The 25,879-nt window shown below is 40.5% G+C and overlaps 1 protein-coding gene across 1 annotated transcript in view; it reads left to right on the top strand.

Annotated features, from left to right (window-relative positions):
• The first annotated feature begins 3,242 nt into the window (after nucleotides 1-3,242).
• Nucleotides 3,243-25,879, top strand: part of SLC5A5 (solute carrier family 5 member 5) — a 127,235-nt gene continuing 104,598 nt past the window's right edge. The window contains exons 1-7 of the mRNA XM_082257497.1: nucleotides 3,243-3,284; nucleotides 5,943-6,310; nucleotides 7,252-7,317; nucleotides 7,398-7,449; nucleotides 7,534-7,601; nucleotides 19,795-19,949; nucleotides 20,944-21,084. Of these exons, the coding sequence (XP_082113623.1) occupies nucleotides 5,948-6,310; nucleotides 7,252-7,317; nucleotides 7,398-7,449; nucleotides 7,534-7,601; nucleotides 19,795-19,949; nucleotides 20,944-21,084 (845 nt within the window). The 5' untranslated portion in view covers nucleotides 3,243-3,284; nucleotides 5,943-5,947. The remainder of the gene's footprint in view (nucleotides 3,285-5,942; nucleotides 6,311-7,251; nucleotides 7,318-7,397; nucleotides 7,450-7,533; nucleotides 7,602-19,794; nucleotides 19,950-20,943; nucleotides 21,085-25,879) is intronic.

Below are 25,879 nucleotides of genomic sequence, written 5' to 3'. Positions count from 1 at the left end.
AGATTGGGGTAGAGCATTCCAGAGGATGGGAGAGGCTCAGGAGAAGTCCTGGAGGCAAGCATGGGAAGAGGTTACAAGGGAGCTAGAGAGCAGGAGGTCCTGGGAGGAACGAAGAGAACGAGTTGATTGGTGTTTTGAGACCAGATTAGTGATGTAGCCAGGCACCAAGTTATGGATGGCTTTGTAAGTTATGGTTAGTAACTTGAATTTAATTTGTAGGTTGAGTGGCTGCCAATGGAGGGATTGGCAAAGAGGAGTAACAGACACTGAGTGGTTTGCAAGGTGGATGAGTCTGGCAGCAGAGTTCATGATGGACTGCTTGCACGTGATTTGATGACGGATGTCAGCAGAGCTTCAGCTCACACACTAAGCTAAGGGGAAATTCCCCTGCAGAGTAAAAGCGCACATCCTATTTTTCTTTAGTAAATTAACCCTCAACTAATCTGTAGTCCAGTAAAAGAACTGGGAAGGCTAATGAGATAGGACAGCAACAGTTTTGTTGCTTTTGGGATAAAGGTGTAACATAAATGAACAAAAGCTGAGCATTGAAAGCACCCATGTCTCTAACTTCTACATCTGCAGGGTAGCTTTTTCTGTTGAAAAACAACAGACTTATAGCCGGCTCACACTGCCTCGACCTCTAAGTCGCCTCATAAGGGGCGACTTGTTAGCGTGACTTTCAGCGTGACTTTGCGCGTATTCAGCGCGACTTGTATGATAGACGTCTTTGTATTTGGCCAATCACACAAAAAAAGTTCTTAAAAATTGTCGTTTTTGATAGAGAGCCAATTATTGAAAAAACTATTGAAAAAAAAATGAGATTTCTTTGGATTAGTGTCTGGGGGGGGGGGTCTAAAAAGTGTACCTGTGAAGTTTCAGCTCTGTAGCATGTCTAGAACCAGAAAAAAAGATAATTTTTCTTAGAATTTTTAGTAGCACAGGGATATGGCTCCGCTCCTTTTACACCTGGGCGTTTTTGTTGTAGGCGTTTATTGGGCATTTTTTGGCCATTTTATTTATTAGCCAGGCATTCCCCACATTCCCCACTGGACTCCAGAACCAGAAAAAAAAGAGCACAGGGATATGGCTCCGCTCCTTTTACACCTGGGCGTTTTTGTTGTAGGCGTTGTAACATCTGAACTTCTGTATAGACACACACATATATGAAAATTATTTGCAGGCCTAGGGCTCCGCTCCTATCACACCTATATGTGTGTATGTGTATATATACATATATGTGTGTGTATATATACCCCTATACAGAAGTTCAGATGTCATGCCTGCCTCCAAAGACGCCCAAAAAATGCCCAATAAACGCCTACAACAAAAACACCCAGGTGTAAAAGGAGTGGAGCCATATCCCTTTGCTACTAAAAATCCTAAGAAAAATTATCTTTTTTTTCTGGTTCTGGACAAACGATCTTTTTGTTTCTGGTTCTGGAGTCCAGTGGGGAATGTGGGGAATGCCTAGCTAATGTCCTTCTTCTTCATGGAAAGTCGTATCACAAGTCGCTTCAAATAAGATAAGGAGGCGACTCCTATTGAAGTCTATGGGACAAGTCGGATACAAGTCAACTCAAAGTAGTACAGGACCCTTTTCTGAAGTCGGAGCGACTTCAGTAGTGCCAATTAAGACGGCACGCATTGATTAACATTGCTTTTGTTATGTCAAGCGACTTGGGGCGACTTGAGGGCACACAAGTCGCCTCACAAAGTCGTGGCAGTGTGAATGGACTCTAACTGGCAGGATCGCCAGATGAAAAAAAAAAAAGGAAAGAAAGCATAAAAAAAGAAAACAAACATTACATCTAAGAATTGGTGAGCTGCAATATAAAACAAGTTTGCTTTTGGGTTCACAGCCTAGTACAGATGGTGTCTGCAAGCATTACATAGTGATTGCCAACAGTAATCATACCATCAACTATGCAGATCTGCATCATACAAAAATAACCCTATTGGGCAGAGGCGTAACTAGAACCTTCAGGGCCCTGATGCAAGAAACCATGAAGGGCCCCTCAGACCCCTGGCCAGGGCCCTTACCTTCAAGCCCAGGGCTCTTCCCACTAATCCTGGGGCTCTTTGCACTAGTTGCATGGCCTTTTATTACGGTCCCGCAGCAGGATTCTTTCACAAGTTCTGCAGTGGGCCCCCTTCCTGCAATCTTGTGGGCCCCCTTCCTGCAATCTTGGGGCCTCCCCACAGAGGTGCAATGCCAGGGTCCAGTCGCAAGTCTGACCCTTGCGATCCTGGAAGTTCACCCACTGGTTTGCTACCGGGCCCCCTGGAGCATGGGGCCCGGTAGCGATTGCAACCCCTGCAACCCCTGTAGTTACGCCCCTGCTATTGGGCAATTTACTAAACAAGTTGATCATCTTCACACAATAAATTGTGTGACTATTCGCTTCAATTATCCAATCATGTGCTGAAGAAATAAGTAAGCAGGAAGGTGCTTTTCACATGACTGGATAACTGGAGAGAATGTTGTAAAGATTCACAACTCTTTTAGTAAATCTGCCTCTAATTCCACTGGATATCATTTTAAAGTGACTCTGTCACAAAAATAAATGACAAGGAAAAAAAAAAAACGTACCTTGAAATTAGCGATTAAATCCTGCTGCTTGTGCCACCGTGCATGGTGATCTCCTGTTTACCATACTACATGTACTCCACCAACCTCTTGATTATCATTGTGTCCTGTAGTGTGGTAGAGGTCCATGGAAGGAACCACTGAGTGCAACAGGGGACACAGGAGATCAACATTCCTGGAAGTGTTGGAATTCTGCAGACATTTCAGTGGGGTGATTTCTTTTCAATCAAGCAGTGCTTGGTAACTGGAACTGCGGGAAAGGTAAGTATTTACTTTCTTCTTTGGAGGTATACCTCTTATTTCGACATTGACAGCATTTTGTGAGAGAGTCTTTTATAAATCCTCAGTTTTTAATATAATGTGATGATTAACACTACCTGTTATTCCAGAAAGCAGTAAAAAAAATGATTTAGGTAAATGTAAGCTTTATGGCACGTTGGAAACTGAATGCTCTATTATGAAATACAAAGGTGAACAAAACGTGGTATCTAAGAATACTTGACAGGTTTATTATAATAGCCAGTCGTTTAACCTGTTCAGATAGCTGTGCAGCCCAAGAGTGCTGTAAGATGTCCAGACTCCTCCCTCTGCTTTCCATGTTTTTTCATCCTTTAAAACACCTTCTCCCTCCCTCCTGGCCTGTCAAGTGTCTGCAGCAAACTAAAGGTCTCCTGGAGCTTTCAAAAATCTATCTCAGGTAAGTGCTAGAATCTCTTTAAATGTACTTGTATCTCCTGGTAAAAAACATTAACCATATTTATTTGTATTTATTTATTTATTTATTTATTTTCATTTTAATAAAACAAAAATAATTAAAATAGCAAAGATTAAAGAAAATAATATATATCACATAAAAACGTGTAATTATGTTATTAAATCATTTATTTATTTATTTATTTATTTCCAAAAAGTTTTCAAATCATTTATAATAGTGTTAAAGTCTAATACCCTTGTTATAAATGAGAATGTGTTTTTTTTTATCAGGTATTTTATTTTTTTTGGCAAAGATTTTTTGCTGTTTACAAAACAACTAAGACAGACAGGACATTCCCACTAGACATTTCAACAAAAAAAAAGATAAAGAACATAAAAAGCTTATGCAACAAGTCTAATATCCTTGTGATAAATGAGAATGTGTTTTTTTTAACCAGGTATTGTTTATTGACAAACATATTTTTTTGCAGTTTACAAAACAACTAAAGGCAGACAAAACATTCCCAACATTCCAAAAAAAAAGATAAAAAACATAAAAAGCTTATGTGACTTCCAAATTGTACAATCTCTGTTGCTCAAGACCGTTTAACATGATAATAGATTGACAATTATATTCTTCGTATATAAAATTGGCAACAAGTCTAATATTCTTGTTATAAATGAGAATGTTTTTTTTTTTTTTTTTGATTGGGTATTTTTTATTGACAAAAATATTTTTTTGCAGTTTACAAAACAATTAAGACAGATGGAACATTCCCACTAAACATTCCAACAAAAAAAAAGATAAAGAACATTAAAAGCTTATGTGACTTCCAAATTGTACCATCTCTGTTGCTCAAGATCGTTTAACATGATAATAGATTGACAATTATATTCTTCGTATATGAAATTGGCAACAAGTCTAATATCCTTGTTATAAATGAGAATGTGTTTTTTTTTTAATCAGGTATTTTTTATTGACAAAAAGATATTTTGCAGTTTACAAAACAACTAAGACGAGACAGAACATTCCCACTAAACATTCCAAAACATTCCAAAAAACAAAAAAAAAAGATAAAGATAAAAAACATAAAAAGTTTATGCGATTTCCAGATTGTACAATCTCTGTTGCTCAAGACCATTTAACAAAATAATAGATTGACAATTATATTCTTCTTTTATGAAATTGGCAAAAATTCAAGACAATCAGATATACTCAATTTAAAGACTGCATGTTGATGGCATATACAAACAATTATCCCAGATCAGAGATACACTGCTAACTTTCCATGACCTCCTCTGTAGACACAACAGAGTGTGTAGATAAGTTGGAGTCTAGCCATCCACACCAAATTTATTTACATTTTTGGGTGCAATTCCTATGTTTGTATGTTAGTATCTCCATTTGTAAATTGAAATTGATCATATCAGACCATTGGGCAGTTGTTGGTGAGGAGTTTGATATCCATTTCTCCAATATGGGTTTACAGGCTATATACATAGCCCGAAGCCATATCACATGCATATCAGATGGAAGAGTAGCTTCCCATATAATCCCTAGCAAAGCTATTTTTGGGTCAGAATGGACATATTTGCTCTAGGGCATAGAGTATTTAAGGTATCAGAAGGTAGAGGTAGAGAATGTTTTTCTTTAAATATTGATTCTTTTTTTTTTTTAAGCAGTAGTAGAGTCTTGTACCATGTTAGCCTTCCATCAATTCAGGATGTTTGTAGTTTAAGCGATACCTTTTATTGTTTAACAAGCAGTATTACACACAAAAGCAAAAATTTATTAATTGCATCTTTCCAACTCTTAAATGTGATGGCTGCATTCGTTTCCATTTTTAGGCTTCCTTTCTTCTATATTCATCTGGTAATTCAGCCAGTAAGTCTGCTGTTTATTAACAGAAAGACTGTCTTGGGCCCCTTTCACACGGGTGGTGCGCCCAACGAACTCCGTTTTGCTCAGTGGGGATCGGCGGATCGCCTGCTCTGTTCCCGCTTTGTGTGCCAAGACAGACCTGTCAGAGCCCCGCTCTCCTCTATGGGAGATCGGATGAAAATGGACCGCCTATCCGTTTTCATCCGATCTTATCCAATCCGATCTGATCCTCCAGACGGATGGAAAATAGGGTTTCCATCCTTCCGGATTTGACAGACAGGATCGGAACGGATAGCAGCGGGTATCAGCGGAGATGTCTCCGCTGTCATCCGCTGCTCCTTAGGGATGCATGGAGCATACGATCAGGTCCGCCTGACAAAACTGACAGGTGGATGTGATTGGAATGCCTGTGTGAAAGTGTCTTGCAGTTACAGGGATGAGATAATTTACCACTGGCAGTGGTGTCTGTATAATAGAGGAGGTGTGTTACTGGCCAGATCACCATTGGAAAATAGAGGGAAAAAATCCTGAAAAAGAAAATTAATGCAGCCACTACATCTAAGCTGCAACATATTACATTTTGGGTTTTGGGTTTAATACCGCTTTAAGTTATTGAAGATTTAAGCTTTTGGAATCACTTAGGTCACTTCCTCAGGCTTTGTACAAGTTTCTAAAGCAGAAACAGTCTTTTCATGTTAGTGTTCTATTAGATTGTATTGCTCCTGGATGGACGCATTTATATTTTTCATTTGTGCTATTTTTTCTGTTTATTATGCTTAGGTCTAATGGAAAGTCATGTCCCGTATGAGCACAACAAGCTGACATTCTCTCTCTGGGATTATGGTGTCTTTGCAGCAATGCTGTTGGGATCCACAAGCATTGGACTCTTCTATGCTCTGTCCCGTGGAGGGCAAAAAACCTCTGATGACTTTTTTACTGGAGGCAGGAGTATGTCAGCTGTCCCAGTTGGTTTATCGCTTGCTGCTAGCTTTATGTCTGCAGTGCAAGTGCTTGGAGTTCCAGCTGAAACCTATCGATATGGTGCTAAGTTCCTGCAGATGTGCCTTGGGCAGATTTTAAACAGCTTAATTACAGCCTACCTTTTTATGCCAGTGTTCTACAGACTTGGGATCACCAGCACCTACCAAGTAAGGGATTTACAGTTTTAGTGCCTCTTTATGTCTTGTTATAAAATATTTCATATTTATTGTTTCCTGTATTGTTTATTGTATTGTTACAAAACACAAAGAAAAACCCTAGGTAGTGTACAAGAAATTGGGCAAAATGCCCAGTTATGAGTAACATGTTACAGGTTATCATCTCTGATATAGAACAATAAAGGTCTCTAGATTTTCCGATTAGCATCTCTGTGAGCTACAATTACTGAATGCCATATCATTCCTGAGTTTACTACCTGTAATTCAAGACATAAAGAGGGGAGAATGTGTGGAGAGGGGAGGGAAAAGAATAGAAATAGTGAGGAGGGGTAAAAAAGGAGAAAAAAACCATAACAGTCAGCACTACATCTTAGATCAGAAATGCTGGTGGTGGAAGAGAGCTCCGAGGGTCTAAAACACTCAAAGAAAAAAGAAAAGAACCTCGTCCGTGACAACGTCAAATCGCACTGACATTATGTAGCACGACTCGAGTCACATCTATTTATCGCAAGAGCATCAATTAGTGGAGTAAGGGACGTAGGCTGGGACGCCCATGCCAAACCAGAAATATATTGTATCCAGGCAGCCCAAATACTATAGAATCTCTCATGTCTATCCCTAAACCTCGCCACCCACTCCTCCGCCTCCATAATGGTGTTAACCAGGCGGATCCAGTCAGCTCTCACAGGTATCCAAGCCAACTATCAGGAAATCAGGCGTAAAAAATGCCGCAATACCGACTTGCGGTAATGGCTAAGAGGAATGGGTGGCACATGGAACAGGAACCCCAGGGGAAAGTCGTTCATACATATTTATTGTTTCGAACCTTTAGTTATACAATTGTTTTGCTCTGTTATTAATTTTTTATCCAACCAATTTGTTATCTTTTCCTCCATGACACCACATAATCATTGTCTCATTTTTACACACAGTATTTGGCGATGAGGTTTTCAAGAAGTGTTCAGCTCTGTGGCACTATCCAGTTCCTTGTGGGCACTGTAAGTCACTTTATTGTTTGGGCTATTACCTTGGCCAAGCTGATATGAAGTCCTAATTATGTTTTCCTCTCACTCCGCAGACATTATACACTGGAATTGTGATCTATGCTCCTGCACTAATTCTTAACCAAGGTTGTTATTTTGCTAGTACTTGAACTTAACACAGACAACTAGAGCTACATATAGTTTTATCATTTACATTCTGTTTTCTCTTAGTAACCGGGCTGGATATTTGGGCATCTCTGATTTCAACTGGAGCGATATGTACCTTGTATACATCACTGGTGAGTTCAGACAATTTGATCTCAGTCTCTCTACAGTATGTTGGCACAGAGACATATCTTTTTGAACCTGTAATACTTCTTTCAATTTAGACAGAAGTGGTAATTGTTTGGAAGCAGGTATTATTCATTAATTGCTAACTGGAATTTCGTAATCCTTATTTCCTTATATCTTATGAATGAGACATTATTAATGAGACATTAATAATTTCCCTCTTTAACATTACATAATTAATTGATCTGTAATTGTTTTTTCCCCAATTTTGAAACCTCACTTGCCGTTTTATTTAGTCTAAATTGTGAAAAAGAGTAATAGAAAGGAAAAATACAAAAATGTTAAAGGATAGAAACCAGTAGCAACATGGGTTGCAGCAAATAGAAAAGCATACCTTAGGGAAAACACTTATCTGCATTTTGAGTTGCTTTCCTGGCTAAGACATTCCAAAACAACCAAAGTTATTTTTCATTTTTTTTACAGTAAGTACTAACAGTGATATGAAATTATACAAGAAATATTACAAAATAAATAAAACAAAATGACAAAGATTATAATTATAAAGGAAGTCCTCCTATAAAATATAGATCCTGGCTGTTTACACAAAGAGAGTTTGCCGTTCTTGGTGTTATCAAAACCCTTTGATGGATCCTCAGTTAGTATGCATTTTCTGTGATTATGTTGTACTTACATTCTATTTTGAGTGAAATGAATTCAGTTAGGTCTAGTTGAGAGGTTGGGACAAAGTGGATAAGGTAAGTGAGCGAGGTAACCATGGAAACACTGCCAACAGTATAGGTAGAAAGTCATGTTCATGGATGAACAATTATTTTGATGGTGTATTGTATGTGAGGGTAGAGAGTCAATCAATATGCACCCTAAGGAAGTACCATGCCTTGAGAGACGATTCTAGAAATCTAAGTGAGATTTGGGACTTTTCATGTACTTCCTTGGGTTAATAACCACTGAGCCAACACGTTATATAAAGTCATTTGTACATACCTTTATTTAAAACATTATACAATTTTAAAAGAAAGTGGTTTGTTCCATAAAAACAGGTTAACAAACTGCTTGTCCAAGGTGATGTTATTTTGTATTCAAGATCCGGTTTGTGTCTTTTAGCTAACGCATTTCGCGGGCTGACCCGCTTTGTCAGGGCCTCAGATCCTGTCAAATACTGTAATAACATGTACATTTATGACAATCAATGTTTCATGTAGCAAAATCACAAATTCATTTCTCTACATGCAGCATCTTTTAGTGTGTGGTGACTAAAGCACTTCCCTAATAAAGTGCATTCAAATAATGAGTAACACATTCATCTATTGTGATACAAAATAAACATTTAGTAAAGTGCGAAAAATAAAGTGCTAACAGTGTTAAAAAGTGCTAGTGATACAAGTTCAGTATCAAATCAAATAGTCCATTAACATGAAAAAAAAGTCCATAAACTTTAGGTGAATCTTGCTGCAATGTGAATCCAAAGTGGCATGCTCCCCTTCTATGTGCCCCCACTCACCAGCTGTATGCATCAAACAGGCTTTGACTTTATATGCTCCTTCCACATATTGGTGCTTGGCTGTTAGTGGTATCCAAATTAGGCATATGACCATATAATCACTCCTTATCACCACCTCCTCTCCTCCATTTCACTCTCCAAATGTGAAACCAGCAAGGTATCACCATGAAAAGGACAGGAGAACATTCATAGTAAAAATAAACTGTTGACTTTTGGGGTCCTTTCACACAGGCTCCATTTTGCTCAGCTGGGATCTATCCACTTACTTGGCAGAGACGGACCTGTCCGATCCCAGCTCTCCTCTATGGGAGATCGGATGAAAATGGACTGCCTGTCTGTTTTCAGTCGATCCTATCCGATCCAATCCTCCAGACAGATGGAAAATAGGGTTTCCATCCGTCTGGATTTTACGAACCACATCGGATTGGATAGCAGCAGGTGTCAGCGAAGATGTCACCGCTGACATCCGCTGCTCCATAGAGGTGCATGGAGCAGCCAATCAGGTCCGCCTAAAAAAACTGACAAGCGGGCCTGATTGGAAAGCCCCTGTGAAAGGGCCCTAACTAAAGAAAAAACGCAATTGCACTTACATAAAAACGATTAATAAAAGCAGAAGTAAATCCAAAAACTGTCTTGGCGTGTTCTCATGTGGGAGATACTAGTCACTGACCGACCTCACTTAACATGTTTCGCCCCTCCCACTGGGCGTCTTCAGAAGCTAAGTCGGTCAGTTATTGGTCTGTGTTTATATATGCGTGCTGATTGTACTCGCACTACTCTCAGCTGTCCTCCCACTCCACCTATTGAGACCTGTTTCCTGGTAGGTCGTTACCTGTGTAGACACCTCCGTTCTCCATCTTAGTACACCCAGCCTTATCCTATAATATTCTTCTTCCCGTGTGTAATGGAAGTTCCGCCGAAGGGTCCATATTGGTACACCCAAAATAGTATTAGACTAATAATGCTGTTCTATAGCCAACAGTATCACGGAACAAGTCACAATCAACTATCCATATCCTGTATCGCTTACCTTCCCTTACACATCGGAAGCAGAGCAACAATTAACCTATAAAACTCCACAAATTATAATGGCTTACATCCTAATTGCAATTCTGTATATGATAGGATATACACAATAAAACAAATAAAACTACCTTTGGCTTATAGAGAGGGATCATCCAAACTGTTAATTATAAACCATTTTTTTTGGTGACCCTTTATGTATGTTAAAAGAATATATAGAACCATTAATTCATGCAAGGACACGATAAATCAAAAAAACATGTAAACTAAGAGGACCTCAATATAGCTAAACTGTCATCAATGTGTTTAATCTTAATTATTTAATCATTGATGAAGCAGTTTATGTCCAACTTCACATTGAGCCCCAGAGGTGTGGAAGTACATAAACTATGTATCCATATAGTTTCATTTTGTGACACAGCTCTCTTCATGTGTGTACCTCTCCAGTGTCTTTCTATTATGTCTATGCCAGGTCATTTTAGTTGGATCCCTGTTGTGATATTTTCTAAAATGATCTGATAAGCTATGGTATTTAAAACCCTTTTTGATATTGTTAACATGTTCTCTTAATCTGACTTTGAGTTCCCTAGTGGTTCTACCTATGTGTTGCAGGCCACATTCACATTCCATCTGAATGTGAAAGCATCTTTTGTTATCAGAAAAAATATACATATATTTTCTACATTTATTACAACATTCCACCTAGCTGGGTGGAGGATATTTCATGGTATAAATCATTGTATTTTAAAAGGTATACATCACAAAATTACCTGTATAGTATTCCATCAGAGAGTGGTGGCACGTAGCCTGGGGAGCCCGTGGGGATTGTTTCCATAACCCCAAAAAGAAACACCCACATAGGGGCAAGACGATTGGTATCTTGGTCCTATGTGAGTGTCACATACTTTACGGCTGAGCCTGACGTGCAGAGGGAAGGCCTCTCACACATCCCTGGCTTATGGACGACTGATGTTGTGACAGTGGCCACAAGAGCGTGGTGGTGAATGGGTGCCTGGATCGTCTTCCATGTGGTGGATATATCACCAGGGTGGACCAGAAGGTAAAACGGCAGGTGTTGGCAGGCCAGCAGATTCTGGGCTGGTGGCAGCAGGCAGCAGGGATCAGGCAGATGCATGCAGAGCAGAAGAGACACAGGGTGCATGGTCAGACAAGCCGGGTTGGTAACAGACAATCAGATGCAGACATAGACAGTAGGCAAAGAATAGTAAGGGTACAGGCAGAGATCAGCAAAGTGAGTTTAGGCAGATGAGCAAAAGACAACAGCAAAGTCCAGGTACAGGCCAAGGTTAAGGTGGGAGAGATTCAACAGAGTCAAAGGCAAGCTGGGTCATACACAGGAGTAACAGGATCAGGTTTCAGGAACACAGGTACAGCTGCAGATCAGACAGCAAAGAATTAGTGCTGCACTTCTAAATTGGCGCCAATGTCTATTGGCGCACGTTCACGTGTGCGCGAATATTCGTGTGCATGCGCAGATTCGTGTGCCTGACACAGTGGGCATTTGCGGGATCTCGCGTGCGCATTTGCGTCTGCCTTTGAGCATTAATAGCACTATGGCCAGAATGTCCCTGACAGTCGGTGTTTCTTTTTGGGGCTTTAAAGACGTTCCCCATGGGCTCCCCAGGCTACTTGCCACCACTCTCTAATGGAATACTATACAGGTAATGTTGCGATATATACCTTTTAAAATATAATGAATTATACCATGGAATATCCATTGCCCCACTAAGTGGAATGTCGCAATAAATGTGGAAAATATATGTATATTTTTTCTGATAACAAAAGATGCTTTGTAGAGAAATTAATTTGTGATTTTGCTACATGAAACATTTTGTTGTTACAGTATTTGATAGGATCTGAGGCCCTAATGAAATGAGTCAGCCCGCAAAATGTGTTGGCTAAAAGACACAAAACCAGGTCTTGAATCCAGGATAACATCACCCTGGACATGCAGTGTGTTAACCTGTTTTTTCAGGACAAACCCGTCTTTTAAAATTGTATAATGTTCTAAAAAAAAGTTATGTACAAATGATTTTATATAATGTGTTGGCTCAGTGGTTATTAAACCAAGGATGTATTGAAAAAAGGGGGGGGAGAGAAAATTTGGGACTTTAAATGAGGAAACGACAGGGTAGGGTCATAATCGTCCATCCCTATGCATATATAAAAAACAAAAGGAGGTTGGGACTTTAAATGAAACATTGGCAGCAATCAGGGGAATTGTATATAAATGTATCAATGGGCTGGCGTAAATATTGCATATATGCATATAAAATCCATAACAGCATAGTTGTATGTTATATTTTAATAAATAGATGCATAAGTTAACATCATAACATAATGACAGTGGTGGTCATTACTGATAAATAACATAAAAACATAGAGAACGTAACATCATATTTAATTAATGAGTATATGCATACATCTTACATCAAACCAAAATGACATGGATATATCATTAATGGTGGAAGACATTCAGAAATGCATGAGACAGCCCATTGCAGCAAGCATAATACGATTGCACATAATGATGTCAATGGTGTCCAATTGGATAATATGGACTAACACAAATATAGATAATATAAACAAATTAGGGTTAAAATTCATTGCAATACATAACGGGTTGGTAGACACATAATAATCATGACGTGGCATCCTTAACAGCTCTACGCGTTTCATGGTTGTGACCAATCATCAGGAACAGATGCAACGTATATAAGTATAAGCGTTTCTATAATAAAATGCATGGTTGTTAGTATGGTATAACAAAGGGCCACAAAGGGGGAGGGGAGGGGGAAAAAGGGGGTAAGGAAAGGGAAAAGGGAGAGGAAAAAAGGGGAGAGTAGGGATATACCTGTTGGCACTGATAAAATAGCAAAAGTCACATGAGGTAGTTTGGAGGTGCATAGGGAATAACATCAACTTCCCGGGAGCTGTGGGAGAGGATCGTGGCGGAAGGTCAGCAGGACCACCATTGGATAATATCTGGAGATAGTGGGATACATCCTAGTAAATCAGCAAAGAAAAAAATAATTGAATATCTCAAATGTGCTACTGTAGAGTACCTTATAGGTATGTATGTGAGGTATAAACAAGTATCTTGAGTGGTGGTTATTAAACCAAGGATGTACATGAAAAGTCCCAAACCTCACTTAGATTTCTATATTTATTTTGATAGGTGCATTATTGCACCAATTTATTCTTGCCATGTGGGATGGTGTGTAGTAAAGACATGGATCCAGGAAGCCTATGTCTTTCATTAAAAAACATTTAAGTATAGTCTGTATTAGAAGAGTAGGAGGATGCTCATCATTAGGATGTTCCTGAACCAGGAAAAAATAGGCTTTGCTTCAGCGTTGGAGGTCTGTGCATATAAAGGAGGCAAATAGGGGGAATTTGGCCCTAAACATCTGACTGACAATGGGGATAATCTGAATCCCAGCCATGCCTGTTGTTTTTACATGAGGAGGATTTTTAGTGCCTGTATTCCTTCTTATAATAATCCATGATTTCCTTCATTGGAATTGGCAAGGAAATTTCAGGGTAAATCATCCATAGACATAGGGGACAGCCTTGCCAGATATCATTTTGTAATGTTAAATATCAGAGATGTATAGTAACGAAGTAGAGCTACTTCACTACTGTACTTTAGTACTAAAAGGCGGTATCTGTATTTTACTAGAGTATCATTATTTTCTCCTACTTCCACTTTTACTTCAGTACATTTTAATACTTTTACTCCGATATTTTTTTTATGTGCTGCATCGTTAATCGTTACAATTATAAAAATGTTATGAATCATTCCATTCCAAACCCGCACCGCGGCTGACTTTTTTTACTCGAGTCTCACTGTCTCTGAGACTCAAAAGTCACAACCAATCCCCGACCCGATGCGATGGCTCAGGGGCAGAGCCTCGCCACCTCTGTCCTCCCTCGGCTCGGCCCAATTCCCGCCTCCCGCTCGGCTCTCAAGTGAAGTGGTGGTGGCGAGAGAGGAGAGACACCTGCCTGCGGAGTGATCTCTCAGGGCTCTGGCTGGGGGAGGGACTGTGAGTTACTAGAGTCTAGACTACTAGACTGTCTCTGGGAACTGTGCAGGGCGGCCGCCCAGCGCGGGAGAACTAGATGGAGGTAGGAATATATTCTTCTTTCAGCAGGGGGGACTGGACTGGGGACTGGCCTACTCTAAGGGGAATCTGTAATGGGAGGGGGGCCCTGGCCTGCTCTAAGGGGATCTATAATGGGAGGGGGACCCTGGCCTGCTCTAAGGGGGATCTAAAATGGGAGGGGGGCCCTGGCCTTTTGACTACTTTCTTTAATAACTACATAACACAATACTTGTACTTTTACTTTCAGTACTTGAGTAGTACATTTTAAAATAAACTACTTGAAATACTTAAGTACAAAAAATGTTGAATACTTTAGTACTTCTACTTAAGTGTGGTGCTTAAAGAGCACTTCAACGTCTACTCAAGTCACTTTTTTGATAGAGCACTTAGAGTACTTTTACTCAAGTCTGGGTCTCTAGTACTTTATACATCTCTGTTAAATATTTAAAAAGAGCCTTATGCAAACCGCTGCAGTTTGATGAGATTAAATTGCCTTAATCCAACACAGAAAATTTCAAGCCAAGACCAATGCTTCCACATGCTTTGGTAGATATTAATAGGAGCAAGATCTTGCACAATGAAGTTCCACGTAAGATATTCAGAAGAGGAGTGGTGTTATTTTTGGCTTCCCTAGTGGGGACAGAGCCAATTTGGTCAAGATCTATTAGAGTGAAAAAGTGCAGTAGGAGGCATAAGATTTTATTATTTTTTTTTTTTTCAACCCTTATTGTGTAAAGAGATCTGGCAATAATTAGAGCCCAGGGTTAAGTCTTTTCCCGACTTGGGTATGACAGAAATGTGAGCATATAGCATGTCTTGAAGGATCTCTCCTGTCCCTAGGATAACATTGTATGATTTTAAATTCCCAACTCAGGAGTGAACAAAATGTTTTGTAATAGTGAATTGAGAGTCTGTCAGAGTCTGGGACTTTGTGTGGTTTAATGGAAGAAAATGCTGTTAGAAATTTGTCTGCTGTGACAAAAAGGTCTATGGTGTAAGGCCTTGATACAAGACAGAAGATGCTTTGGAAATGAGCAGTCCAAGGTTTGGAAGATTAACATGTTAGAAGGAATATTGTAGTAGGTAAAGAATATCGAGAGGAGGGCAGGGTTTTGCAGTACCCCTTTAACGCACACATTAGAGATAAAAAAACAATCATTTTATCAATCAAAACATTATAAATAGGAGATTAAAAATGAATATCAGACTTTATGGTATTGTTTCAAAACAATGTAACAATTGTAGATTTTTTTGAGATGGGAATGAGGGACACCTTTTAGCAAAAGTATGTAGGCATAGAACACACACACCTGCCACGCCCCCTTAAAGGAGAATTATACAAATAATAAATATGTTAGTCAAACCCACAAGTGCTTTTTTTTACCACTGCTATTCCTTTATACAGTTTTTTTTTAAGTTTACAAATGCAGAAATGTAGAAACTGGATAAAATGTTTAGTACTGAGAAGCACTTTTTAAAAGATAAAAAGTACATTTTATATACAACTATATAGATCAGATCAAAATGAGGGACAAATGAGAAGGAAAGAGGTCAACATACAGTATATAAAAAAACACATCTCCTGTGCTGGAAGAAAGGCCCCTAACTGGTTTTACTCTAGATTCTTCATCCAAATCAGTTTGGATAAATACCACCTTGCTGCCCTCTCTAGACTGGGGATGTCTGGATATACTAGAATAAAGAAATAAACAGAGGGTGCACCGGCCTAGTGCATTATCCTCAGGGTAAAACGGTTTTATTGTGTAAAAAATATACTCAAAAACAAAAACGCTTGACAAAGGCATATCAATAATGGCTGCAATGTCCAAAGTATCACATCCTAGATGAAAAGTTAACGATATTGGCTAACGCATTTCAAGGTCCTGCCTCTTCTTCAGACCCTACTGAGCAGTGTCTAAACCCTTCTACTTATACCATCAGATATGATAAGGCAAAGGAGTGACCAGACACTTAGCCCACCCCAATGAGGCGTGTGTTTGCATGATGCTCATTAGCATACCGTTGCCAGGCAACTCACCACATTGACCCAACTCAGGTCTATACACACAATAACAATGGTCTAGTGATATAAAAAAACATACTAAAACATCTTAAGACCTCATTAACAGTTGATGTGCAAAATAGCAGAGTGTCCAAAACTTATGATAAACATCATATCATATTCCAGATGTAATCAAGAAAGGAGGGGGGGGAGAGAAAAGAAAAAGAGGGTTTATGCCGATTGTCTTAGGACGCTAAGTGATATCTGCTGAGATACTCTAATGTCCTCCGTAAGCCTGCTCTTGGGGCAGAGCTTCACTTGCTCCAGGTACAGCCATGCTATGCCGGGCGGGTGGGTGGAACTCAAGTCACTGCCGCAGTCAAGGACTATGGCTGTGCCCTGCGTTCCACTGATGTCACACTCGCCCAAGTCATATCCAGGTGCTCAGTGCATGCATACAGGGGGAAACCCATAGTTGTTGTTCACTCATAATCATGGCTTGCTAAGAAACCATGTAGTTGGGTATGTCTCACCAACTACATGGTTTCTTAGCAAGCCATGATTATGAGTGAACAACAACTATGGGTTTCCACCCTGTATGCATGCACCGAGCATGCGTATATCCATATGTGCAAATCTAGCCATACATATGTGCTGATGTGCATATAGTTTCATACAGAGACAGTGCTCAGTAGGCTCTGAAGAAGAGGCAGGACCTCAAAACGCCTTAGCCAATATCATGGACATTTCATCTAGGATGTGATACTTTGGACATTGCAGCCATTATCGATGTGATATGCCTTTGTAAAGCGTTTGTTTGTGAGTATATTTTTTATACAATAAAACCATTTTTACCCTGAGGATAATACACTAGGCCGGTGCGTCCTCTTTTTATTTCTTTATTCGAGGAGGAAAGAGGGACATTGTTCCAAATCAGGGACAGTCCCTCGTATTCAGGGACAGTTGGGAGCTTTGCGATTATGCCAGTGTACATTGTAAAAAGTGAATACGGATACAGCAAAGCTGTAGTAAACCCTATAAAACAAATAATATATGCACCATATTCTTTTTTTTTTTTCTCTTTTTTCTTACATAGGTGCATACATTATTTGTTTTATACGGTTTACTATAGTTGTATCCATTATATACAATTTTTATATGCTTATTGGTGACGTCTGAATGTCTTCTCTACATGGCAGTTGCGATCCGCCATGTGGGTGGGGTGGTGGCGGTGGGGAGATGAAGGAGATGAAGAATCCTAATTGAGATCCCCTTTGTGATCAACTGGGACTTCATACAATATACTTGCATAATCTGTAAATGTTAATGTTTTGAAACAATACCATGATATCTGATATTAAATCTTTTTAATGTTTTGTATGATAAAATGTTTCTTTTTATCTTTAATTTGGTGTGGTACCTATAAAGTCCAAAAGTTCTTCTTGGTAGGAAACTTTCTATTTTTCAGTGTCTTGTATCAGAGTATGTGGTACCAGTAAAACCTCAGAACAAGTTGAGACTAACTCATTGAGATCTCCTTCACATTTTCTCAACTTTTTTCCACTACAATATGTCTGATTATATACAGTATGCGAAATCAGACATAGAGCAAAAAAAGAGAGCCTTCTTTTCACAATACAGTGCATTGCGAAAGTATTCGGCCCCCCTTGAACTTTTCGACCTTTTGCCACATTTCAGGCTTCAAACATAAAGATATAGAATCAACAACAAGTGGGACACAATCATGAAGTGGAACGAAATTTATTGGATATTTCAAACTTTTTTAACAAATAAAAAACTGAAAAATTGGGCGTGCAAAATTATTTAGCTCCTTTACTTTCAGTGCAGCAAACTCTCTCCAGAAGTTCAGTGAGGATCTCTGAATGATCCAATGTTGACCTAAATGACTAATGATGATAAATAGAATCCACCTGTGTGTAATCAAGTCTCCGTATAAATGCACCTGCACTGTGATAGTCTCAGAGGTCCGTTTAAAGCGCAGAGAGCATCATGAAGAACAGGGAACACACCAGGCAGGTCCGAGATACTGTTGTGGATAAGTTTAAAGCTGGATTTGGATAGAAAAAGATTTCCCAAGCTTTAAACATCCCAAGGAGCACTGTGCAAGCGATAATATTGAAATGGAAGGAGTATCAGACCACTGCAAATCTACAAAGACCTGGCCGTCCCTCTAAACTTTCAGCTCATACAAGGAGAAGACTGATCAGAGATGCAGCCAAGAGGCCCATGATCACTCTGGATGAACTGCAGAGATCTACAGCTGAGGTGGGAGACTCTGTCCATAGGACAACAATCAGTCGTATACTGCACAAATCTGGCCTTTATGGAAGAGTGGCAAGAAGAAAGCCATTTCTTAAAGATATTCATAAAAAGTGTTGTTTAAAGTTTGCCACAAGCCACCTGGGAGACACACCAAACATGTGGAAGAAGGTGCTCTGGTCAGATGAAACCAAAATCGAAACTTTTGGCAACAAAGCAAAACGTTATGTTTGACGTAAAAGCAACACAGCTCATCACCCTGAACACACCATCCCCACTGTCAAACATGGTGGTGGCAGCATCATGGTTTGGGCCTGCTTTTCTTCAGCAGGGACAGGGAAGATGGTTAAAATTGATGGGAAGATGGATGGAGCCAAATACAGGACCATTCTGGAAGAAAACCTGATGGAGTCTGCAAAAGACCTGAGACTGGGACGGAGATTTGTCTTCCAACAAGACAATGATCCAAAACATGAAGCAAAATTTACAATGGAATGGTTCACAAATAAACATATCCAGGTGTTAGAATGGCCAAGTCAAAGTCCACACCTGAATCCAATCGAGAATCTGTGTAAAGAACTGAAAACTGCTGTTCACAAACGCTCTCCATCCAACCTCACTGAGCTCGAGCTGTTTTGCAAGGAGGAATGGGCAAAAATTTCAGTCTCTCGATGTGCAAAACTGATAGAGACATACCCCAAGCGACTTACAGCTGTAATCGCAGCAAAAGGTGGTGCTACAAAGTATTAACTTAAGGGGGCTGAATAATTTTGCACGCCCAATTTTTCCGTTTTTTATTTGTTAAAAAAGTTTGAAATATCCAATAAATTTTGTTCCACTTCACGATTGTGTCCCACTTGTTGTTGATTCTTCAAAAAAAAAAAAAAATTACAGTTTTATATCTTTATGTTAGAAGCCTGAAATGTGGCAAAAGGTTGAAAAGTTCAAGGGGGCCGAATACTTTCGCAATGCACTCTAGATGCTGTATGGATCCCTGGACTATATTTTCCCAATTTTGGAAAAGCTGTAGTCAAGGGGGAGCATTCAAGTGTGAACTCACGCATAAAGTTCTAGAAAGAGGTCTGCTAAAGAACAGTGTAGCAGTGGTTATTGAGTTTGAACTTTTACCTGTGCTGTACAATAAGTTCATGATCAGCTAAACAGATATTTGTTGAATAATATCCACATAAAACATTTTTAGTGTATTACACCTTTAACATTTACTTTTTTTTTTATGTTGCTTCAAGGGTGGTATGAAAGCTGTGATCTGGACAGATGTGTTTCAGGTGCTGGTTATGATTGCAGGTTTCTTTGCAATAGCTATTCGCGGTTCCTTGCTAGTGGGTGGAGCTACTGAAGTATTGGATATTGCAAGAAACTACTCCAGGATTAATTTTGGGGAGTAAGTATACATTGCAAGCATGAACGAAAATAAATAAATACTGCTGGATTAGATAACTGTGCTGAGAAAACTAAAGATGAAATATAGCATGAACATTGGCCAAAAAATGGACAACATTGGTTCCTAAATAACATGTTGCTACATTCATAAAAGTCTGACTATTTTATATGATACATGCACTGCTTTGCACGGCACTGTTTTTCAAAAGCATATTTTAAAGCAGCACTAAAAATCATGCCATCACACTTCTAGATTTCACCTGCTAGGGCAAAGGTAAGACTTACCTTGGATATAAATAATACAACCTCATAACGAAAAAAAAAAAATCATTCATCTTCCTTTAACACATGATCACAACACAACTCTCAGTCTTGTTTGTTGTACAGTGGCAAAGCCTGTTAAATTCTATAAAAGAAAGCACGTCACTGAAAAAAATATTTTTGCTAAGGGGGCATTTACACAACTTTTAGACAGCTAACTAGTTTGGTTTCTGTTAAAGTTTGATGGTAAACAATGAGTACAATTATTCTAGTAAAGCAGTCACAAAGTAAAAAAAAAAAAAAATACTTTAGGCCTGCTAGTCCACTTGAAGACTGCCATGAAAAATGGTCTCTTGACAACCAAATACTTCTTTCCTAGAACAGGTGCTATCAAAGTGTCCTTGGCTGCTGCTTCACTTTCTGTTACCTCTGCCAACCATGGCCAAGGACTGCATGTGCCTCAATGCTTTGTGCATTTGGTCATATGACATCTAAGAGTAAAGGCTGTGGTACCATTCCAAATGAGGCCTGAACAGGGAAAAGCGTCTCCACTCTGGGTCACTAAAAAAAGTACAGTGGGCAAACACCCTCTGCGGTCCCTGATTAGATTTCTTCTGTTAGATATTTGAACAATTGCCAGAAATTAAGGCACAAAAAAGTAAAAATCAAGTCATAACAAAATAAGTATAATTCTATCAGTGGAATAAGTGGAATAAGTTAACTCTCTATTTCAGCTTTGACCCAGATCCTCGAAGGCGCTATACTTTCTGGACCTTTGTATGTGGAAGCACATTCCTGTGGCTGTCAATGTATGGAGTTAATCAAGCACAAGTTCAGCGCTACATATCCTGTAAAACAGAAAGTCAAGCAAAATTGTGAGTTTGGATTTACTTGCTTGAACTACTTCTTGTTGTTCAGTTTTTCCCTGCTTATTGTGTCTATAATTTTATAAGCATAATACTATAATTTATGCTGGTCCATGCATACTGAACCTTCCTATCCCATTTTGTGATCCTTCATAAAACCAGACTGGAAATGTTTTTTCTTTATTGCTCTTTAATTGGAGGATACAGGCTCCAGAGACAATTGGGTTATGATGCTGCCTACAGAAGTATTTGAACACTGGCAAGAAAAAAACAAAAAAAAGTAACAGCCAGTTTTAACCCCTCCCAATCCCAGCTCGCTTCAGGTTTATCGTAGGAGAATATACTGTATTTTCTGTACTGAGAAAAGTTTAACCATTTTTAAAATTTTTCTATTTATACATTAATCAAGACTTCTCTACACATACAGAAGCTTGAACTGGCCTCTTATGCAGCTATCCATATTGGTGCACCCTCAGCAATAGATTTAAAGTCTAGATTCTATGTGTGCCTATCTTTCAGCTACTTCTTCCATTGGAAAGACTGATTCACTTGTAGCAGGCAAATTTATGTTATGACTCATGGTTGTGTAGCAATATTTCCAGGCATTGGGCCTGATATGGTTCTGCCATTGTTACCGTTAACACTTCCAACACATTAAAGTTGAAATCCCAAGTGTGGAAACTGAGACAATGACCATTCCAGCATCTTTGGTTTGTTTTGTTTATTTTGTAAAGGGAATGGGAGAAGGGAATGAGTGGGATACTCCTCTGGCTCAACTAGGTTCAACTGGGACACTGTACAGAAAAATGCCTGTTAGCGCTGTCTTGACGCCAGCTGAATGCCGACCAACGCTCCCTGGCGCTTGAAGATACTGTTCTGCTGAACTGTGCTGAAACTTCAACTTTAATTCTCAGATTAACTCAGAAGATCCAGGACTGTAAGACGTTTGACTCCTGACACTCTGTTTAGCTCAAAAGTCCGGTGAACAGCTCCCTCCAGCTCTTCACTGGCTGAGGTAGCTCCTTGTAATTGCTTGTGCTGCTGCAACTCTTAACACTGTACACTTCACACTGTACACTTAACTCTTCAGGGGCCAACCGCTGGCGCTCCCTCTACACTTCAATTTCCTCTCACTAGGCACCCCCTCTAACACTCCAGGGTCCTCTTGCTAGGCACCCCCTTGACACTAGCTGGCTCCCGGATCCCTGGTCCCCTCTACACTTCAGGCAGACCGGCAGGGGAAATTCACAGTACTCGCAAACTTGGCATGCTTTCCTGGAACTGAACCCCTCTATTTCCACAGGTCCTCGGCACACCAGATCCTCTCTGAAGCTCAGCTCTCTCTCTCTGGACTCTCAGGCAGTCACCCGAGACACCCGATCCTTCTGACAGGAGGAGAGACAGCTGTACCCTCCCTCCTGGGACTCTGCTTCCTGCCAAAGACGATGCGTCATGCGTGCCCCTCAAACTTATACCCACTGCCAGAATCCTCTGCGGCAGAATCTTCCTTCTGGGGTAGATACAGGCCTGAATGAGCCACTGATTGTGTTTTCTCCACGGCCCAATGAGAATCCTCTCATGGAGCCAGTGGGTAGACTCCCCTCTCAGCAGTTACACCTGGGAGACATGACAGCCCAGCTGAAAATCATGGCCCTGCTGTTAGGCCAAATATGCTTTTACCTAGCACCTACCTTGTAGGGTGCTACAGTTGGATTGTGAGTCTGAAATTGGGTTAGGGTTTACTGCAGTTTATGACTGGATGACTCACAGAGGCAGGTCTCTGGTACCTCCCCTGGATCTGAAAATTTGGAGAAACTTCTAGAAGTTAGTGGGTGAAGGCCAGGAGGGACTGATCTGTGCACTTGAGGGAACTTGGCCAATCCCCAGGCAGAATGTCCTGGCAGGGTGGATAAATCAGCCCTTAAATATGGAGGAGCCATGCCAGCAAGGGAGTTGTGTGGAAGATGGAGTGATGAGGAGTCTGTCAGTGGCCTAGGAGGGACCCCTGAGTCTGAGGGGGGGCTCTGCCTCCAGGCTGGGCTCTGTATGGCTTGGAAATATCCTGACAGCAAGGAATCTTGCCTGAGGAGCAGCAAGGAGCAAATAGAACAGAGTGAGTCCATCAGCACAACCAGGGATTTTCAAGAAGAAGGATTGCCACATGTAGCAAGCCTTTTTAGAAGGACAGCACTGTGCTTAACCCTTCCTATCTCGGAGGGCTGGTATTTCCTGTAGTCAGTAGATCTGGGAGCAATTTCTAAAGAGGAATTGGAGATACTCCTGAATGCAGCTTACAACACATAGAGGTAATTTATTCTGCATAGAAACCAATCAGGTTCCATTTTTTTTTCGTCAAAGCTTAATTGAACAAATTGAAGTAAGAAGCTAATTGGCTACCAACTACAGCTGCACCAGATTTTTCACTCTCTAGTTTTAGTAAATTATCCCACAAGAGCTTCTAGTCCTTAAGTGACTTTTGCTTTTGATCACCAAAGACTAGAAGGACCAGGAAGGAGAACAGTCCAGGATCTTTGCACAATGGGAGGAAGTTGTGCTCATCTATCGTTTCAGTCAAGTTGGGCATCCCATAACCCCTTTACCCAAACCAAGTTATCAACCCTAATAAAACAACAAAAACAAGCTCAAAGACTATTTTTTGTGTCTGGATACAAGTTGAAAATACAGTATCTCACAAAAGTGAGAACACCCCTCACATTTTTGTAAATATTTTATTCTACCTTTCATGTGACAACACTGAAGAAATGACACTTTGCTACAATGTAAAATAGTGAGTGTACAGCTTGTATAACAGTGTAATTTTGCTGTCCCCTCAAAATAATTCAACACACAGCCATTAACCACTTAAGCCCCGGAGGATTTGGCTGCTAAACGACCAGAGGGTATTTTGCGATTCGGCACTGCGTGACTTTAACGGACAATTGCGCGGTCGTGCGACGCTGTACCTAAACAAATTTGGCGTCCTTTTTTTCCCACAAACAGAGCTTTCTTTTGGCGGTATTTGATCACCTGTGCGATTTTTTGATCACGCGCTATAAACAAAAAAAGAGCGTAAATTTTGCAAAAATAGCAATATTTTTCCCTTTTTTTTATAGGAAATTCCCCCCAAAAAAAATGTAAAAATCAAAATTTTTTAATATTTTCGGCCAATTTGTTTTATGCTACCTATGTTTGGTAAAAAAAATCGCAAAAAGCGTATTTTGATTGGTTTGCGCAAAAGTTATTGCGTTTACTAACAAAGGGAAAGATTTTTGTCATTTTTGTTGTTTTTTTTTTTAACGCGTTATGGCGGCGATCTGCGATTTTTTTTGCGGTACTGCGACATTGTGGCGGACAGATCGGACCCTTGACTGACATTTTTGACACTTTTGGGGTTACCAGTGACATTTCTACAGTAATCAGTGCTATATATATGCACTGTTACTGTAAAAATACACTGGTAGTGAAGGGGTTAACTTTATTTGAGAGGGAGGGGCTGTGTGTGTCCCTAGGGGCGTGATTCTAACTGTGATTGGCTGTGGCTTCAACTGTATGCAGAGTGATCAATGGATCTACATAGTAGATCCATGTGATCATCTCTCATACAGAGAGGAGAATGACAGGCAGCTTGTTTACACAAGCTGCCTGACTTTCTCCCTCTCCCCCGCCGATCGCAGAGTGGCCGGCGGCGATTGGGTCCGCCGGTCACACGCGCGGGGGGGTCCGTGACCACGCGGGAGCGGGAGCGCGCCTCCGGCGGCGCGCGCTCGCTCCCTAAACCCTCACAGGCGAGCGACGTAGACCTACGTCACTTTGCCTGTGAGGGGCTGACCGCCGCCGTAGATAGTCGTGCGGCGGTCGGCAAGTGGTTAATGTCTAAACCAATAGCAATAAAAGTGAGTACGCCCCTAAGTGGGAATGTCCAAATTGGGTCCAAAGTGTCAATATTTTGTGTGGCCACCATTATTTTCCAGCACTGCCTTAACCTTTTGGGCATGGAGTTCATCAGAGCTTCACAGGTTGCCACTGGAGTCCTCTTCCACTCCGCCATGACAACATTATGGAGCTGGTGGATGTTAGAGACCTTGCGCTCCTCCTTCAGTTTGAGGATGCCCCACAGATGCTCAATAGGGTTTAGGTCTGGAGACATGCTTGACCAGTCCATCACCTTTACCTACAGCAAGGCAGTGGTCGTCTTGGAAGTGTGTTTGGGGTTGTTATCATGTTGGAATACTGCCGTGCGGCCCAGTCTCCGAAGGAAGGGGATCATGCTCTGCTTCAGTTTGTCACAGTACAGGTTGGCATTTATGGTTCCCTCAATGAACTGTAGCTCCCCAGTGCCGGCAGCGTTTATGCAGCCCCAGACCATGACACTCCCACCACCATGCTTGACTGTAGGCAAGACACACTTGTCTTTGTACTCCTCACCTGGTTGCCACCACACACGCTTGACACCATTTGAACCAAATATGTTTATCTTGGTCTCATCAGACCACAGGACATGGTTCCAGTAATCCATGTCCTTAGTCTGCTTGTCTTTAGCAAACTGTTTGTAGGCTTTCTTGTGCATCATCTTTGGAAGAGGATTCCTTCTGGGATTACAGCCATGCAGACCAATTTGATGCAGTGTGCGAGGTATAGTCTGAGCACTGACAGGCTGCCCCACCTCTTTCACCTCTGCAGCAATGCTGTCAGCACTTATACGTCTATTTCCCAAAGACAACCTCTGGATATGACGCTGAGCATGTGCACTCAACTTCTTTGGTCGACAATGGCGAGGCCTGTTCTGAGTGGAACCTGTCCTGTT

The sequence above is a fragment of the Pelophylax lessonae genome (assembly GCF_965119305.1).
Source record: "Pelophylax lessonae genome assembly, chromosome: 1".
Lineage (NCBI taxonomy): Eukaryota > Metazoa > Chordata > Amphibia > Anura > Ranidae > Pelophylax > Pelophylax lessonae.
This window is presented reverse-complemented; position numbering and strand designations above follow the sequence as displayed.